At 44.2% G+C, this 19,983-nt stretch overlaps 2 protein-coding genes across 2 annotated transcripts; both read right to left on the bottom strand.

Annotated features, from left to right (window-relative positions):
• Window positions 1-336: 336 nt before the first annotated feature.
• Window positions 337-2,796, bottom strand: LOC120952236 (uncharacterized). Its single transcript, XM_040371458.2, has 2 exons — window positions 2,188-2,796; window positions 337-1,990 (listed from the first exon to the last, which is right to left on the bottom strand). The coding sequence occupies exons 1-2, from the start codon at window positions 2,615-2,617 to the stop codon at window positions 1,683-1,685; spliced, it is 738 nt and encodes a 245-aa protein (XP_040227392.1). The 5' UTR covers window positions 2,618-2,796; the 3' UTR covers window positions 337-1,682.
• Window positions 2,797-18,030: 15,234 nt separating this feature from the next.
• LOC120952973 (uncharacterized) lies at window positions 18,031-19,855 on the bottom strand. Its single transcript, XM_040372584.2, has one exon. It carries the CDS (start codon window positions 19,652-19,654, stop codon window positions 18,863-18,865), a length of 792 nt encoding a protein of 263 aa, XP_040228518.1. The 5' UTR covers window positions 19,655-19,855; the 3' UTR covers window positions 18,031-18,862.
• Between the last annotated feature and the right edge of the window lie 128 nt (window positions 19,856-19,983).

Genomic DNA, 19,983 nt, shown 5'->3' with positions numbered 1-19,983 from the left:
ACTACCGTTCAGTGACCTAATGCAATGAGGTGGGAAGATCCGAAGTTATCCGCGTGTGCACGTGCTTTGGTGGCATTGGGAGGCAGCAATGCACCTACGAGGTCGTGGAAATGGTGGTACGAGAGCCGTGTGTGTGTGCGATTTCTTTCGGTGTCGGTATTTTTGTAAAAAAGCTAAGCTCCATCATACACACTTACGCCCACTCACACGTACCGTGGTAATGACGATGAAAATGTGACGTGGAAAATGGGTGGAAAAGCGAAGCTAACGATGTGAAAAAGGAGTGGAAAATGATGAAGAAAAAAAAACATAAGAAAATAAAAACAACTCTGCGTGTTTGTAATTGATTTGACTCTGTTTGGTTGCATTTCTGTGATTTCAAGTTTTCTCGTTGCTGTTGCATCGTGTAACAAATGTGTTGTGTCTACGACTACGACTGTCCGTATTTTCGGTTCATCTCTTAATGCTGCTGTTGTTGTCTACGATACTGTTGTTTTGTTGTTTTGTTCCGTTTGTTTTTTTTCTGATTTTCTTTTCCTTTATCTCGCTCCCTCTCTTTAACTGTGGCTAAAGGCACAACAATCAGTTAGGAAAAACTCGTGACGCCATCTGAAGGGTAGGTGGTGGTGGTGGTTGGTGGTGCCTGTGTGTCGCTGTCGTCGTTCTCGTCACTGTCATGCAGTTAAGTCTGGCACCACCGTAAAACAACAACACAACAAACATTTTTGCATTACTGTATCACTGTTGCTGTGTAATGTGTCAATGTCTGTGTGTGTGTTGCTTGTATTTGGCCTACTTGGCCGTCACGAGATCCACACTTGTGCCGCCCGTCCTCCGTTCTTTGCAAATTGACAATAGGTAGGGGAAAGAAAATTGCACTGGAGTGCTGAACTGGCTGTTGAGTGGTCGGAAAATTCGCACACTTAGAGTAGGCGTGGAGCCTTGTGTAAGAGGTAGGTGGGTAGGTGGCAGTGAAGTGAAAGTTAATCGGGATGGGTTGGGAAAAGACACGCAAAGGGATTGGCGTGAAAACGCGCGAAACAATTGAATGAAGAGATTGAAAACGTGGCGAAGGTTGCACCTGATAGGGAAACTAAAGGGACGCGAAGGAAAGGCTAAGAAAGGGCCTCCGCAGCACAAACACGGGGCGGAGAAAGTACGAAAGGGTCAATTGTTGATAGACGATTGATAGAATTGAAGCAACGTGAGAAGCGTTACGAAGGGAGGGAATCCGATTGTATGCAGATTGGGTACCGCGTGTGTTTTTCCCCCCGGCCAAGCGAGAGGAACAAATGCAGACAGACTGGAATAGAGGTCGAGATCCGCAATATGCGGATGATCGTGTGGCCACATACGGGCCATCGGGAGAAGGGTGAAAAGATTCATTAGGGTCATTGGAAAGAAAAGCACAGCACGTTAGCTGTTTGCTGTGTCAATTTGCTTGTCGATTGTGTGGCGACGGCACAAGAACAGGAGCGACAGAAGAAAATAAAACGGCCGACTTTAAATAATTTAAATAACTTAAATAAATAAATAAATATGTTCTAGACACTGTGCTGCGTCACGCGACTCGAGATGGATGATGACGATGATGAAGGGATTGGTGATGGTTCTGCTGGAGGTGAAGAAGTAGCACGGGAAGTTGTATGCGTGTGTGGGTTTGGTGGGGAAATTTGGACGCTTTACGCCTGGTTCTTAGCGTAGGCACTGTACGCCATATTCTGAGCGATCGCCGCAGCATCGGCCGATCGTCGATCCCAGCCGCCGTGTCCGGAGCCGCCGCTCGACCAGCCGCTACCGTGCTGCTGCTTGCTGGCGACCAGCTTCTTCAGCCCGATGATACCGGCCAGCAGGAGGGCGATCTTGGACACGATCAGCGCCTTGCCGGCGAGCAGGTAGAGCCCGGCGATCGCCACCGGCACCATGGCGGCCATCTTCATCATGAAGCCCATGATCATCATGCTCATCATCTTCTTCATCTTACCGCGGCCTGGAATCGAGATGAAAGAAGTCGTTACAGCCATCAGTATGTGTTTTATCAACAATTTCGCGTTGTGCAAAATGATGCGTTCAGTTTAAGAGGTGTTTGTGGAACACTTTGGACCTAACAGGGAAGTGATCCTTTAGGATCACTAAAGCGTTCTACTGCATCACGTCACAGTGTAAAGCTCCCCCAGTGCAGCTCACCTTCCTCCAGGCCACGGCCGAGCTCCTCGCTGGACAGCTTGGGCAGGGTCACCTGCACCGTGCGGCTGCTGAAAATGCCCGCAACCTTCTCGAGCAGCATGTTGGTGAGCGCCTCATCTCGTGCCTCCAGTCCGCGCGGCAAGCTCTGCTCCAGCTCGGCCTCGGTCAGCGGTTTGGTCGGCTCGGCCGCCGCCCGCTCGTTACGCACAATCTTCAGATCACCGAGTGCCAACGCATCGACGCGGGACAGCCGGTCGATGAAGGTGATGGCACGCTTCTTCAGGCACGGGCTGAATCCAGTTTCCGCCTTCGAGCACTCGTCGTACACCCGCACAATCGCCCGCAGGCTCTGGCTCTGATAGTCCTCGGTGGCGGCCGCAACCACACCGATCAGCACGACGGCTAGAACGGAACGCACTACGGGATTCATTGCTGCACCTTGCACTTGCACCTTGCACACACTGTTGAAAACACAGAATCACACAGAGTCGCACACTGAGCTGTAGGATGCGAGTGTCGCGGCACGGATGGTAACGGGTGTCCTGGTTGTTGCTGGCGTCAGTCAGACTCGATCGTCAGTTGCTAGATCACTGATGCTGTACTGCTAGGGAAACGTCATATTTATACACACGCCACCGGACCGGAGCTTGCGAGCGGATCCGTTTTCCCGCCGAAGCGCCAGCAGAAAGCAGCGTCGCTACCAAGGGAGAAAGATCTTTCTCCCGCTCTCTCTTGCTCTTTTTCGAACGCGCTCGTCATGTTTGCGCGAAAAGTTCAATCTCTTCAGCTGGTCGCGCTGGATAAAGCAGTAAACCTTTTCGTGCTTTTCTCGCGCGCGCGTTTGTGACTTTGCATGACTCATGGGGCGGAAGTGGAACCGAGAAGAACCGACCGACCCTTTTCCGTTTCCTTCTATCGGCTGGCTGCGTCTCAGTTGTGTCTCTCGCTTTTTTTCACCGCCAGATGTGTTTTCGCTTTCCATGGTGGGAAAAATCATAGGAACAGTTTTCACCGTGCGTTATACCCGTGCATTAGTGTATATTCTCGAATGATTTGGTAGGCTGCACCGTTCCACCAACGGCCAACCAGCCTACCCGAGTATTGCCACTCTATGGGACACTCTCTTTTCGTCGCCCAGGCTTGTGCATACAACTTTTGGCCACTTCAGAAGGCGGCAACAGGGTGAAGGGACACAGGAACGCGCGTAAAGGAACTTGACTTTGAAAAGCGGAGAGTTCAACGAGTGTATGTGTACTTGGGGCATATGCACCCCACGTGTACGATCGTTTGGAATCAGCGTGGTTTGCATATACCGTATCTTTATGGCCTCCCAGAGGGCATTAGCGTCCATTTCCTTTGAGCCTCGGGGTAATAAAGGGGTGTCGGAGTGAGGGCGACGGCAAGCCAACGTGAATTGTGCTGGAATGACTTTTCCTTTTCGAGGTGGAATGTTGCTCTTTCTGTATTTGCTGTTTTTGAAAGCAAAAGGTTGGAAGGTTGGATAATAATGGAGTGAAAATTTCTGCTTAAGAATGAGCTCATACATGTCGTAGAGGGAAATCCAGGTCCACTAGGCACACCATCAAGTGCCATCAAAATTCAACCAAAAGATCGGCGGTTCGTTATTCTCGACGTCGTTTAGAGGTGAATAATTAATATTTCACTTCTCGCTGCCGTTACTGCAGCTGGTTGTGATTTGTTTTCGAACAACCTGCTAGAAAGACCGGTGCAGGTGCCCTAAGAGAGAAGCGTCACTTGCCGGGGAGGATCATAAAAGCACACTCGTGCGTTGAGTAGATCGCATGGTTTAGGCAGTGGGTTATTTTTTTTTGTTGGTTTTTGGTTTCAGTCTAAACATTTCTCCCACGAAAGAGAAGAGACCTCCGTTGTGGTTTCTAGCTGCTTTTTGGGTTTGTTTCGCAAATAACTTGCTGACCAGTTGGTTCGCCCACTTTTCTTACCGTGAGCTCCTATAAAAGGGAAGTAATGAAGTTTTTTCGGCCTTACCGCGCCACCGTGGCGGAAGGGATGCGTTTAGAGTGTTTATTTTCATTTTATTAGATAAAGAAAGTCGCAGCCACATGCGAGTGTTTCATTCGGTAGTGAGAGCGTATGTTAGTACCCGCTTTGCTGTTCTCTACTGGGAAGCGCTCGGGGCTTTATGGGTACGGCGGCAGCTTACCGCGACGTATTTAATGCGTTTTTCGGTAGGTCAAAGTAATGAACCCGTTTGTAAGCTGGCTAATGAACTAAGGGAGGAAAAGCAGCGGAATTGCGATCCGTTTTTGAACGATGCTGCTAGGCACTGTGGAGCTCGCATCTTTCCTGTACGATAATTGATAGAGGTGTGCATGATTGTGGATCTAATTGAAAGTAGCGCCAGCGATAGTTGAACGCGAAACGAACGGGCACGGTTGGTAAAAAGCACTTTTGTTCATTTCACAGATTTTCAGTGCGGTGGGTTATGGACACGTACCGGGATAATAGTCAAAAATATGCTAAATGTGGGCTAGAGGGCTCGACCTGCTTTGTTAGGAGTTAGAGTGTGATAGGGAAAACAAAAAACGTATACAACTATTACCCTGATATAAAAATTGGTAATATTGTCCTGTTGAATTAAAATTACTTATAAAAACAACTTATTAATTTCGATTAAGTAAAATCCTTGAATTATAAAATGTTTCATAGTTTCAACACTTTTTCAGCAATTTGTATCGGTTAAATAATCATCGCTTTTTATAAATGTAGTCTGCATTTATGTGATTTAAAGTTTCAAATTAAATATCAAATCGAATGATCTTTAATTATCCGCTCGTAGTGATGTTGGTATTGCTCGCTTTGTTGATTTTGACAAAGAGAAAGCCCTCAAAAAGTTGAAAGCTATATCGCGCTGATTAGATTCAAATATTACAATCGTGCACAGCCCAACTTCCGGAAACTGGCAAAAGCTGACGCTCACCCTTGTGCAACATGCGTGACGCCACCTTTCCCAATAATGCTTTGCTCATTCGTGAGCTGTGATTAGTTCGTTGGTGGCACTTTTTGCCTTCTCAAATCAGCATCTTCTCCGTAACCTGCCGTCGCGGCATCGCGGATCGCTCATCAATAATTTATGAACCCACAAAAGGGACAACCCTTGGACGCATAAAATGTAATCATTGCGTGGACTCTTCCGTTTTGCGCCATTTGCAGAGCGTGCTCAAGGATGCGCTGGACCGAACGATGAGGCAGCAGCGCAAGTTCCGCCAGTCCGTTCACCGGCGTGTGTTTGCTGGGTCGCCTGTTACTACTGCGAACACAAATGGTCGCGAGCAATCGCACACGTCGTCGTCGTCGTCGTCGTCCACGACCATCACTTGAAATTAACAATTACAATTTTATTAGATTTACTTTCACCCCGCGCGATCGCATCGCGCTGCATGGTTAAGTGCTGCGGGGAGCAATAATCTTTCTCGCCTAATCTTGTCCACTGCCCAACGTCTCCCGTCTCCTTACGAGTTCCTGTCTCCGGCGTAGTACGTTGGATGACCGGTGGTAGGTTCCTGCCGGTTCCAGGCAGGAATAATAAATTTCGGTTTCTAGCGTTTCTCGCGCGCATCCAACTAGACGGCGTCTCGGCTGTGAGTCGCAAGGTAAATTTGGGAAGGAGTCGTTTGGCTGCGATGTGACGGGAATGGTGTGAGAAGTGCTTAGGCTATGCTAGTGGGAAAACTGGTACTTCCAGTCCTGTGCGAGCGTTGCTCATCTGGTACCGCTATCTGATGTCAATTACCGTATGTTTTTGCATTCACAAAAACGCTTCCACTTTCGGTTTTCAAAAGGGATAAATTCGTTGAAGAAGAATATCTGGTTTAGTGTTTGTTGCGTACTTTAAAGGGGTTTGCTTTCGTTGTTTAAATATGTGTGTGTGTTTTGTCAAAAATTATTTACATGATTTAATTATTTTATTGATGTTATTTAAAATTCTAGCTAGCTCTTATGAACATTTTTGCACAATATTTGAAAATAGTAGATCTGCACCAATATCATATTGGTAATTTCGTAGAATAAAAACCAATGTACAACAGTATATTCTATGTGGCTCTTTTGATCAGAAAAGCATAGATAAAAAGTACAGAAAAAATGCATTATACTTTACTAAAATGGATAAGCAATAGGATCAATCAGTATAGTGAAATTTGTTAAACAAAATGTTATCTTTATTGTTAGGTTATAAAATAGTAAAACATCTTAACGTTGTGAAATTGTAAACACTATTATGATAACATCTAGGTTTCTCTAGACAATTATTTTTGATGTAAAGAATACTCTGTTATGAATTAAAATAAAGAGAATGTAGCAATCTGTTTGGATATAAATATTACAATTATTGTAATTTAACTTTAAATTATTATTTTTTTCATTGGTGATATTCTAAATACTACTGTCATCACTATTGTTTGTAGAGCATCGTTTGATAGCTGTAGATAACTTGTACACATTTATTTTGAAATATCCAAAACATGTTTTTTATTTCTTTTTATTTATTTCTTTATTTTCTTTTTAACATACTTTACTGCGTATTCCAAAGAGCATAAAATAAAGAAAAAAAAACGAATAATTTAATAACGCTCCACACATCCGACAACGATCTGGCAGCAACGGCATAAAGTGGAAAATAATCGGTACAAAATTAGCGAAACAATAATGGCAAACGGATTTTACTTCGCGTTTAACGTCTGCTCGAGACCTCGTTCCGCCGACCGCGTTACAGCCGAAATTGTCTCAATATTGATAAACATCTCGGCGCTTGTTTTTTCTCATCCACTCAGTAGCATGTGCGACACCAAAATGTATTGTCGTTTGTTGGGGGGGGGGACCTTTGGGTGCAGATTCCACACATTTGGAGCAACGGTGAGGTATGTGCTCCACATTGGTGCTGCCGTTTTGTTGACAGTAATGTATCGTAAAGAGGTACAATTATTAAGACGCTTTTCCATCGCTATGGCTGCAATCGGTGTTTATTTTATATTTTTTCTTCATTTATTACTGGTAAATGTTTTCTCCGACCCTCGTTCCTCTCCATCTCTTCCTCTTGCTGTCTGTTTTGAGATGGAAAGCACATTTCCCAGGGAAACATGTGTACTTTCGATTGAACAGTGTCGATAGAGTACACTCTTTCTTGATTGCAAATCGATTGCTCTTACCACGGCAAATTGTTGCAATTGCAGATGGCACAAAATGCTCTTAATTACGAATAAATAAACCGCACACACACATACACACATAATACATATAGCGTCCGGAAAACAGAGCAAGAAGGCAATCCGGGTTTGCTCCGAAATGTTTCGCCCTGCTTCCCGCACGGTCGTGGTTTTGCTGGTCGCGTGCGTGAGCTTTCGCACCGTTTTGACGAGTCCGAGTGGACGAGAAAAGCGTTTTTCTCGCGTAAAAGTTTCACCCTAATTTGGCACCCGGAAGTCTTCCACTTCTTTTCCATCGGTGGGGTCTTTTTCTCTCCGCCGCTGTTCATGCGGGTGTGGGCCCGAGCCGGGTGGGCTCACCTATAAAAATTAAACCGATAACAGACCGAAACGCTATGACCGTGATCATGAGCAATTAACGCGTGGGAGGGGGGGGAGAGCTGAAAACATGGTCCCAAACGGCGGGCTTTCCCTCTGACGCAACGCCGTCCCTGCTGCCCCAAGTCGCTCCCCGCATTTCTCGGATGGGTGTGATTTTTCCGGCGCAGATCCGATGCAGATGAACTCCAACGGTGGCTTATGTGAGATCGTTTTCGCTAATTCGATAAAGCAGATTCAACGATGGGTGGATATAAAAGCGAAAAAAGCAGTCCAAAGCGATGAGCTTGCGCGCACCGCGGAAATGGACTGCACAAGTTTTCACTTTTCTTTTTTTCTCGCCCAGTGCTGCAATGGCTACAAATGGACAAAGTAATGGGCAAAAGCATGATCTGCATAAACACGACGTTGACGATGGTTTTGTGAGTGGAACATGTGTCGACATGATGCTCGAACGGGGTGCTCTCTGTTCGCGTCTTGCGCGTTTGCGGGCCGTTTTCCGCTTCGATGCGATCGAAAGTAACAATGGAGATCGTGGGGCTGACGATGCCTGGCAATGCCGTGCGTCATTTATCACACTCTGCGAGGGGGCCGGACGAGGGACTGGGTTTGCTGTGGGAGGATCGAACCAAGTTCTTGTTCATCGAGCAATCAATGATCGGAAAGGATTGAAACGGTGGTCATGGCAAGAAAATAACTCGATCAGAGGAGGGCCCTCGCATTGCTTCGATCGTTTCAATTCACGTGACAATTAATGCTTGCCTGGGTCGGTCAGTGGAGCTGACCGATGGGTGAACCAATTGCTTTCATCGTTGCGGTATGCTATTGTTTGACGCTTGGAATGCGTCCCTCCCGATGCCTGCTAGGGTTGTACAAGAGTGGGTGAAAGTGTTGCTACTTTGCTGTCATTCTGACTCAACTGGCACGTGGATAGCTTGTTGTTCAGACCCTAAAAAAGAGTTGTCCAGCCTCGGTGCACCATATGGCAAAGGAAGTGAAGAAACGGATTTGCGAAAGAGGCTTTGTAAGATTTGTATCGAACGAAACGTGATTTTCCTTCCCTCATCCGTCCAATGTTCGGCCTGAAAAGGAGGGTAAAACAGGGCACAGGAACAATTGCAGGCGCTTCGATCGAATCGTACACACTCAACGTACTGACTCGCTGGCTAATCACATTACGATTGACCCGCAGACTGCGTTCGTTCACCTTGGGTAGAGGAAAACCTCCACATTGAACAGCGCAGCCTCGCTCAGTGGCCTGGGTGCGCTACGAATGGCGCGCACCAAAGGTGAAAATCATTTGTCACTGTGGAGTGTCTGTGTGTGTGAGTGATAAAAGTGGAAGGATGGAGAAATTTTTCCCGCTTGCCCACGCGTTTGGCATTCTTCGGCTGAAAAAGAAAATAATGGCCACGTTCCGAGAGAATTTGCAGAAAATGAATTGGAAAGCAGTATGTGTGTGTGTGTGAGTTTGTTAACTGATTATGAGAGGAGCATTATCACACCCAGAGTGTGTGGGTACGGTGTGAGAAGCAATGTAATTGTGGGCAAAATGCGGTAAAAGAAATCTAATAGTTACAAACCGTAGAACATGTAGTACTAAAAAAACACGAGTAATTTTAACTAAGATCATAAATAAAATTGAAGACCTACCAGGAATAAACTTTAAAGTTTACTTTCTTCTAATAATTGAACCTTGATAATCGACCTTGTATTCACTAGTAAATGTACAAAACTATGATATGTTCCTGCCCCATTTGTTCATTTGGGACGAATAAGGCCGCAAATTGCACTAGCGTAAACATAAAGTTCACTACCACCTTTCACCCGACGCACACCTGGCGGAAAATATTTTATCAGCGATTTATCAGCGAACGAAGGTTAACATGCTGCACGGCCCCAGCGTGATGATAAATCATGTTCCCCTGCGCGGAGAAATTTTCCTCTCATACCAAGTTTCGAGGTCGAATTGCTGATTGCTTGCATCTAGCATTGTCGTCGGGTCCGTACGCTACCGGACGCTGTAGTGGCAGAAATTAAAAAAAAAAAACAAGTACTGTTCGATCAACGTCGTGAAGACATCATCGGCCCCCATCGACGCATCGATAATCAATTTGAACCCTAGCACGAGCCGAGCTTTCGGAAGTTCAGTTCAGTCACCTTTGAACCTGTGCGATCCGCGGTAGGATGGTGTTGCAAGGGAGCCAGCCATCTCTTAACTGCACTGACTGCACTCGTTTTTTGTTGCATCGTGTATGTAGCGTGCTGCAGTGCGGGAAAAGTATGTCAAAGTCGCGAAACAATGGTGTTGCGGGTTGAGATGCTGTGACGGCAAGCGGAAGTTCGTTGCACTTTGACGTACGGTGCTGTTGTCTGCTTGGTATGCTGAGCCGTTGATCGAAAGATTCGGACCCGTTGCCGATGAAAACATTGTACAAATTAGTGATAAGACGCATAGCACTGGCTCCTGCCCTGTTCTTGAGCCCTTTCGCATCCGAAAAGGGACCGCGTCCTGGATTACATTTTGCTGTGTTGTTGTGAAAAGTGAACTCGAATTAGTCCGACCGCATTATGATGTGGTTAGATGTTTGTGACTCCACTCTCAATCACATTCCATCCCGGGGTCTCGCATCGCACAAAAGTGCAACCTAGTTGTCACTGCAATCACACTCCGCAGTCGAGTGCAGCAACGGGCATGAAATCTTTTTGCAACGCAAAGAAAAGGGTAGAGCGAGCGAGTGGTACCATTTCTATACCAGCTCCGAGGGTTTTTTTTTAATGTTCCTCCCCCGGCGGCTTACTTTCTTCCGCCGGCTGCCGGCGAACTGTTCCGGCGGATGATTGGTAATCTAATGTGAGAAGAAGTGATTGTTTGTATGAGATAAACTGAGCGCGAATGCATGATTCACAGGCGTGTGCCGCTTGTGTGCCCGGGCAGAATAGTTACTGGCGAAAGAAAGAGCTATTGAGGGAGCAAGCTTTTGAAGACAGCGAGAAACCGAATGTAGCTCGTGGAGGGGTGGTAGAATATATTTTCTTTACTAATTTGTGAAATGCATATACGCATACATATGAGTGCGGTTCGGGTGGCAGAAATGTGTGGGAAACTGGCCCAGTAGCACGGGAATGGGAACGGGAACACAAGGGAATAATTTTGGCGTATGAAATGTGAGGTTCGTTGTCGTTGTTGCTGTTGAAGTCTTTCATCTTTAGTGGGCTATTCGTGGAAGAGTAGTGAGCAGCGGTTTCTAATCGTTTGAAAGGCGGTATTTTCTAGAGTTTAATTTTAATATCAACTGTATAACTTTTTGTTAAGACTTTTCTGCTTCTACTTTTATGAAGTTTTCAGACACATTAGGGTTTGCAGAATTACCTTTTTTACCTGTAAGGGCTGGACTTTCTATCGTTAGTTCAATAGATCAGAATAGAGCAGTGAATAAAAAATAAATTTAAATGGTAATAAACGAATCACCTCTGCTGTTGAAAACACATGAAATTAATGAAGTGTACCACTGGCATAGCTCACGCCTTGCCTTATGTTTTTATCATGTAGCACAGGAAGCCGAATTCATGTTTTATTACACATTGGTCAATAAAAAAAGAAACAAAACGAAAAAAATAATACAATTCCCTATAACTCAGCCGAACTCGTCCGGAACGGATACGCTTGTACGCGTGTAGATAAAAACAATGTTGCACGATGACGGCCCCAAAAAATACCCCCCTACGCATGACTACGGAAATCCGCGGAAAGAGTGTTAACAAAAAACAAAAGCTAAAAGTTTAATTCAATTATGCTACCATAAGACATGGCTTTCTCTTCCCTTGAAAAAAAAAAAAAACAACAACAAAACGTACGCACAAAACGGCAATGCTCGCTTTCGGGATTGCAGTTTGTTCGTTTGCGACCGGCAAAAGCAAGATATGAAGCAAAACACGTGATAGGAACTGTTTGCTGTTTAAGGTCTAGCGCTTAGAGACATGGATCGTTTTCGATTAATGCATCCCAAAATTCGTCATAATTATCCGAGCGGCACATTTAATGGGTGAGGCCGCTGCAAAGAAGCGTGAACCACCACTGCGGCGAGAGGGCAGGTTTTCAATGCATTGAAAACAATTCGACCGGTAGCGGGGCTTTGCTTCTTTAGTTTAAATGAGAATTTAATAAGTCATCAGGGGTGTTTAGAAAATAATGGCAGCAAAAAGAGCTTTCTCCAAAAAAACATACCAAACGGCAAATGTGCGAAAACGTAACAAAACAATCACAGGTAGGTGAGAGCGAGAGGAAGATGGGTGAAAATTAAATTAAAATCGTCCTCCTCCCTGCATGGTGGCCTACGGTATAAAATCGAAACGGTTGAGGCGCAGTTCAGTAGCAATTCGTTCTGGCCGGAAGAGCTTTTTCCTCCGAAACGTCGATCGTGTTTTGCCCTTTCCGTACATACGAGAAAGTGGTGCGCCCTTCCGGGTAACTCCTAAGGAATTAACTATATGACGATGCATTTATGTGCACATGCATAGACTTACCTTTTTGACACTTGGCACTTGACAGTTGGTGGCTGTTGTGGCACGCTGTACGCTGTGTTCCTTTTTCCACCTGATGCACGTTTCGGCGTGTTTGGATTGTTTCCTTGGGGGGTTATAAATGAACACCAGCGCTTATGACTCCCACGGGATGGTCATTAAGTGTATCGCCAGTGGTAGGGGAACACGAAAGAATGTAGTGCAATGGACACGATGCACGAACATGGCCACGGTCACACATACCTTGACTCCAGCGGTTGCGAGCTGTGTGGAAATGGTTGCGCTGGGATGGACGAGGTAAATTAAGAGGGAAAGTGAACATATGATTGATCGAGGACGAATAGGTGTTGGTATCATGGATGAGCATAGAATGAATCGGCAGGTGTCCGAAAACGAATTTAAATGCAGCAAAAAGTATTGGTTGTACCTAACGAAAGAGTAAATGAGTTCGTATGTGGCTATTTGCTCACGTCACAATGAATAATTATTGAAGTGGTAATTTCATTGAGTGATTTTAGTTTTACTGTTATAGAAATATTACAAATATAATAAACAAATATAATAATATAATACAAAGAAATAAACAAATATTATCTATGTTATATTGTCATTAGTAAATCATGACGTAATTTCTGCTTGTCTTATTAATAAACGACAAATATCAAACTATGATGCTATTGAATTGCACAATATGTAATATTTGACGGTTTTAGTTACGAATATGAATTAGTTAGTGCATCATTATGTAAGCAAAAATAATATAATTTTTAATTCGATGTATGTCCAAAAATCCCAAAACCATCTGTAAAGATGGCACCAACAAGCAAATTTGTTTTAAATTGTACCAAGTTTAAGAATAGTGTTCGCCACATAGGTAGATATTATTTTGTTAAAGAGAGATACTTACTTATTTACTTAAGATATACAATACAATTAAAATGAAGATGAAATAACAAATTCGGTTTCTTGAAATAGCTATTAAATGGCAATAAAACGATGATTTCAAACTAAATGGTTCAATTTAATAGCTCGATACTACTCAATACACAATACTACGTTCGCATAAAAAAGAATAGTTAGAATAATACGTTTATTGATCAGTTATAATTTCACTGAGACGTATTTGGTTGAATGTTACATTCGTTGCTTAACAATGGCATTTGGACTATCCAATTTTTTTCTTGACGTTAACGACTGCAAACGATCGAATAACGTTTTTTCTCTACAAATTCAATGAATTTGGTAAATCGTTTGATAATTTACATAACGTTATGCTACATTACAATTAGTAAATAGTCTCGTGTATATCATATGTTTATCGTGTGTTATTTTTCCGTGTATCAGTGTTATCAACATTATTAAGCATCATACTCTTCAATATTAAGCTATTAGTTCGTTTAATGTTTAACAGTAACTGTACACTACAAGCAACAGACCACCGGATTTATATTTTTATACTTTTACCGTGCACAATGTGGTAAACTTGAAACAGCTCATGCTTTACTGCACAATTACGCGACGAGATAGCTAGTTTCCGTCGGATATGAAGCAGCAGCACCATGGCAACATTATTTGAATAACTATTAATTTAAATTCCACCACTTGAAGTGATAGTGCCGTTGATAGCGAAAACCATTCCCAACCACTCTGGCTGACAGGCTGAGCTCAGATAGATTGCAAAACCCACCTATCCAACACTGAACTGATCGCTACAGGGACCGGCGAGGAAACTGAGAGGATTGAAGGCATGAAAGAAAAAGTACATCCAATGTGAAGGCAAAGCGGATGCAACCGTTTTGTTGTGCATTTGCCGTTCGAGGCGGACTTTCTTTCGCCGCGTTTTGAAATATCGGAGCAAACTGGCAGTCCTGTATGTTAAGCTGGGCCTCGCTTTAAGTGTGATATGAAGGAGTGAGGGCGTAGGCAATTGATCGTGGGAGCGAAGGTGACGTTGAGCTCTAATGACCGTCGATGGAGGTCAGTTGCGCGGTGTCAGACAATGTTTTATTGCCATTTTGATGATGGTTTTAGGGAAGCCGTAGAATATTACGTAGTGCATAGACGGATGAAAGTTTAAATTTTGTCTGGTCAAATTATTTTTCTTTAGGCACAATGTTTCAATGTTACCGATTGAATGTGTGGTTTAACTGTTACTGTTACTCTTTACGTTTCTTGTAATGGATGATTTTTTTGTCGGAAACGAGGATCTGAAGATGGATGAACAAACACGCACGAACGAAGCACTTGTCAGACACTATGTGCACAAACTACACCAATAACTAGGATAGCGTGAGAGGAGCGAACACGTCTCGGTCATCACAACTGCACTTGCGATGGTCGTCAACGTCGATCGGCTTACGTTGAATCATGGTTTGCAAGATTAATGGTTTGGAAAATAAGCGATTAACACCGGACTGGGCGTGAGAGAGTTTGCATAGCCGACATGAGTGAGGAGGAATGTTGTTGTATTTCATCAACTCCGGGTGGAGGTGGAGCCGGATCATTTGACAGCAGATTAAAGCTAGGCTTCAGGAAAGTCATGCGCCCAGGATGGTTGATTGCAATTATTCAGGAAAAGTGATGCTTTTTTATGTTGTGCAGAGCTGTTAGCTGTTACTTCACTTGAGGAATAGAAGATCCCAAATAAATTGTTTAGTCAGGCGTGGTTTATTTTATCTCGAAAGGAAATCGAAAGTGCTCATCTAACAAATCTAGTGATACAGTGACCCATGGATGGAGAACTATTGCAGAGTCGCAATCACGAAGGGAAAGGAACCGTACGACAATTCTGGCCACTGAACCTGTACAATGATGAGCTGGAACAGTGTACCAAAAGTGCGCTAGAAAGTTTGCACGATCACAGAGGCTCCACCCAAATTGTGTGCGATTGAATTTGAAAGGGCAGTAATGAGGGAGGTCTAGAGCATTTCCATTACACTGGGCGAACGATCACCACCACCTTGGCCACCGTCGGTTGCGTTGATTTATGCTCCGATTTTTACGAGCAGGAAAGTGGCTTCGGGGAGCATAGGCCAGATTTATTGCTATTTGGATAGCCGAAGCCCTTAAACATCCATCTCGATCATCGCGAAGTGCAAGCTCGAGCTCACACGGGGTACGATCGATTTATGAGTCATTGGAGTTGGGGCGGGCGGGTCAACCAGGTCATGTATTTGCGCAGCATGAAAACGGTTCCGGTAGCCACCTCGACGCTCGGAATGGTGAAGAACAAACGGGTTTGTTTTATTCGTGCTCGGCCGCTTGGCGAAAGGAAAAGTGACTGTAAAAAGGGCAAACAAGCGACTGTGTTCCAGTGCACGTGTTCGTATGTGGTGTGGCTTTTTGGCATTCTTTTCCGATTTCGTTTAGTCAGGAGGGCTGCTTCTCCTCGGAGGGCTGCGGTAAAGCTGTTTTGGAATACAAAGGTGCCGTTGTGGTGCTGACCGGGCTAGGTCAAGATGGGAGAGCAATTGGGCGAGAGAGTTTTTCGCGTGGAACGGAATTAATTTTGCCGTCCAAACAAAACATCCTAATGGGTCGAAAAGAACGCATTGCCGTTAGTTGAAGTAGGTAAATGTGTCTTATGCAAATATTTTTCTGAGCAATGTGCATAAATTGCAGCAAATGTAAGAGATGGTCCGACATAGTTCGTCAAGTATGTGACTCACGACTGTTCACTTTCTCTGATCGCACTGAAGTAGTGAAACTTGAAGGGTCACAAGTAAAGGAAAACAGATTGACTAGTTTGCAAACTTGTTTTCAGGGGTTTTCATAGGGCTACGATAAACTACGTAGGATATAATAAAGGAAAAAAAAAATAATTACAACAACATTGCATAAGGACTTAAACTGTACATTGCATCAATTCTTGGTGGATTGTTTCTAGTTGGATATAGAAAGTATAATCTTCAGACGATCGCACCTTTATTAAGTATATGAGATTTGTTAAGGACTGTACAACTTCCTCATAAGACTTCAAAAATGCAAGAATTGCAAAATTGACACGTATCGTGATCTTTCGCGGATATGAAGTGTATTACAAAGCTTCCCATGCTTTGTTGGTTGTTTCCCGTGATTTTTTAGGTTCGTTTTATGATTTTTTGAAACACTATAAGAGGCTGTTTATGAATTCATTCAAGGAAGTAGCGACGGAAAAAGTTAGCCGCTTGCATAATTATGTTTACATTTGTGCATAAGATAGAGTACATACATCAATGATTATTGTTTTGGTTACTTTTGAAAAATAATTATAACTACATTAAGCTTAACTTGAAGAAATGGGTCGTAAATTTACAATGTGTACAATACATAACTATTGCATGACTCCTAGTATATTAGCGAAATACTATATTATGATATACGATTAATACTTTAATGTTTAACACGCATGACATATATGACACCAAATTGCTGGTTGAAACAAATTTCAAAACACGATCAGCAGTGACAAAAATACTCAAAATATGTCAATTGTTTTCCTATATTAGGTCAAACAAGGTCTGAAGAGGGCGACTATTTCCAGCTATATTTTGTCAGTTTCGTTTGTATCAGTTTTTCGAATCTGAAGTATCATTAAACTATATTTATTTATTTATTTATTTATTCATGTAACTGCCTAGCTAATTCCTAGATCAATCAATCTCTATTATGACCAAAATTGAAAAGTAAAAGAAGGTTCATGTTATACGAATCAGTCGAGAGATTAAATAAAAATGATTAATTCAGTCGTTAAATTGCCTTAAATTGCACGATAAATAAATTTTAAAAATGTAAAAGCCTTCCTAACAATGTTGTCAATGGGCAATGGAAAGTTTGGTGCAAAGTCAATCCTAAATCACACACATGTTGCCGATGAAGTACGTCCTACCTGCCACATAATAATCGAATTAATTTGGGTGCTTTAATCTGTGAAACGTTATTATAAAGCATTGGTCAATTGCGAGTTCTATCAATAACAATCATCGTGTGTTTCAATAGGCAAAAACAGTTTAACATCGTCAGCATACATTAGCCAAGTATTAGGTGGAAGGTAAGTGGTCAAATCGTTAATGAACAGCAAGAAAAACAACGGCCCTAACTTATTACCTCGGGGAATTTCAGATAAAATAACGAACTTCTCAGACACACCATTATCAATTTTGACTCTGTAGCAACGATTTTGATATGTATGATTTAATCCATGAAATAGTATCATATGAGAAACCTATGTGCAGAAGTTTCTTTTCAAGGAGTTTATGTTTCACACTATCAAAGGCAGCTTTCATATTGTTATATAGCGTCTCTACTTGAAATCGTTGGTCAAAGTAATGAGTACACGTTAAAACAAGATCAAATAGATTGGTAGTAGCGGAGCGTCGGGGAACAAATTCATGTTGACAGGTTGCTATGTAGGAACTGCACTTATGCAAGATAGTTCTTTGTACAGTTAATTCGAAGATTTTAGCTCTAGCATACATAGAATTAATGTCACGATAGTTATCGATTTCCACTCGTCAGGACAGGAGCCACAATCCAGCGAAGCTTTGAAGTGGCAGTTAAGGATATGCAGTTGAGTATTGAGCAGATATATATCTTGTTATAACAATGAGTTCATCATCAATGTACTGTTTCAGTACCTGGCTTCTAGTATTACAAAAAATCCTCTCAAATGTTTTCTAAGCAAAATGTACAAAATCTTTGATATTAGATATTATTAATAACAACTGATTGATGTTTTACGGATGCTGTAATTCACAATGACCAAAAAGACACATTATGGTTTATTTTTTGAATGATAATTCTTTATTTTGCTCGATTTGTTTGGGAATTTTAATTACACATTTCAACGTCTGCTCGCGGAAATGGAAGAAGACGACAAAAGATTCGCCCGCATCCGTTGTCCCGGCGCTTCAGGCCCCTCCACTGGAGCAGCAAGATGCACCGGGCGCCAACGTGAGCTGCAGATGAAATGGGCGAGTTGTTCGGGAGACGGAATTGGGAATTGAGGTTTAATAAATAAATAATTTAAATTAATTATATAAATACAAAACACGTGAACCCTTTCTGCGCTATAGCAGATTCGCTTCCGCCTGCTTGTCTAGTGGTGTGTGAGGGGCGTGTTTGTGTAGGTCTGTGTGCATGCGAAGTGTTAGATCCAGGGCACCTGGAGTGTAGATTGTTTGTTTTTGGTTTTTGACTGAATTGGTAGTTGTGGGAGGTTGTGTTGGCTCTTCCGGTTGCTTGGCGCACGTTGAACTGTGCCGGCTGCTCCAAATCGAACCGATTCGGTTCGATTCCGGCGAAGCGACGATAGCTTAATTCTAAGCGCAGACCGCAGCAGATCCGATGAGTTGTTGAGTTGGTCCCTGGATTGAAGCCGTGGAGTTAGCAGTCCCCCAAACGCCTTCACCGTGAGATGGGCGAGGTGGCTGGACCGACCCAAGCGTAAGGCGTTCTCCATTGCTTCCGTTTGCGCGACAACGTGGTTTCGCAGCTCGCAGTAGTTTCGTTTTTTTTGTGTGCGGTTATGGCCAGGGTTTCCTTTTCTTTTGAGAGGGTATTAGTTGTCGTCATCATCACCATCCACACCAGTCACTGGCGAAGGCAGTGGCTTAGTTCTTGGGGACGTGGGCACGGTAGGCGCGATCCTGCATCACCATGTCGACGGAGTTGCCGAAGCTGCGGTGGAACTGGCCGGCCTCGTGCGTGTCGAAGTCACCGTGGTTGGAGGAGTAGGTGTGGCTCTGCTGGACGTGCGGGTGCTTCACAATCTCGTAGGTCGTCTTCTCGTGTCCCTCCGGGGTGACGAGCTTCTTCAGACCGATGATGGCGGAGATGACCAGGGCGATCTTGCCGATGATGAGCGCCTTACCGGCGACGATGGCGATCGAGTGGTAGACCATGGTCAGGATACCTCCCTTGATAGCCATTGCAGCGAGGAATGGTCCGAGGTATTTCTTCATCTTCTTGCGGCCTTCCTCGACCAGACGGCCGGTTTCCTGCTGGCCGGAGGCGAGCATACGCGGCACGTTCAGCTGGAGCTGGTGTCCGTCCATGAAGCGCTGGGCCCGCTGGAACAGCAGCTCGTCGATCTTGGCCGAGGACAGCTTAGCCAGGTCGTGTTCGCCGAGCGTCGGTTCGTTCAGGGCGCGGGTACTCGATTCGCCACCGTCCGCCTTCTTCACGATCGCCATACCGTCGATCAGCTTGATGCTTGGCAGCTTGATCGCCCGGTCGGTCAGCTTGAGGGCCTGCACCTTGATGCACTTTAGCAGCTCGTCACTATCCTCGCACAGCGAGTACACTTTGCGCAGGGCGCGCACCGTACCGTCCTCGGCGGCATATCCTTGGCCGGCCACCGCCAGCACGCACACTACCGCGCACACAAACTTGAACGAAACCATCGTGTTCCGAGGGAGTAGGGTTGCTGGATTGTTTGGGGAGGAGGGTGGGAGGGCGGGAAGGACAAAAAGGAGAGAGGATGACTCTTCCTTTTCTCTTGTTGCCACGCAAAGGAGACTTTGTAAAGCTGCTTCTGCTGCTGCTACTACTGCTAGATCGAACACTGGATGCACTTCCTTCCGATCTTGGCTGCTCGAAGGTATTTATACAACTGATAGCTTTCAAGGAGCTGTGGGCAGATTTTATCGTTGCTCGCAAGAAAGGGCCTGCCGGTGTCCAGCGAAGCGATAACACACATGCACACATTCTCACAGTTTTTCCTTCATGGCTG

Source organism: Anopheles coluzzii, chromosome 2 (assembly GCF_943734685.1).
Source record: "Anopheles coluzzii chromosome 2, AcolN3, whole genome shotgun sequence".
Classification (NCBI taxonomy): domain Eukaryota; kingdom Metazoa; phylum Arthropoda; class Insecta; order Diptera; family Culicidae; genus Anopheles; species Anopheles coluzzii.
Note: the sequence above shows the minus strand (reverse complement) of the source record. Positions and strands in the feature narration are given on the sequence as shown.

Excerpts from the sequence above, each read along its gene's own strand:
- LOC120952236 (XM_040371458.2), bottom strand. The coding sequence starts at position 2,617 with ATGAATCCCGTAGTGCGTTCCGTTCTAGCCGTCGTGCTGATCGGTGTG. Across the intron at positions 1,991-2,187 it reads CGGCCGTGGCCTGGAGGAAG|GCCGCGGTAAGATGAAGAAG; the intron begins GTGAGCTGCACT and ends TCTCGATTCCAG.
- LOC120952973 (XM_040372584.2), bottom strand. The coding sequence starts at position 19,654 with ATGGTTTCGTTCAAGTTTGTGTGCGCGGTAGTGTGCGTGCTGGCGGTG.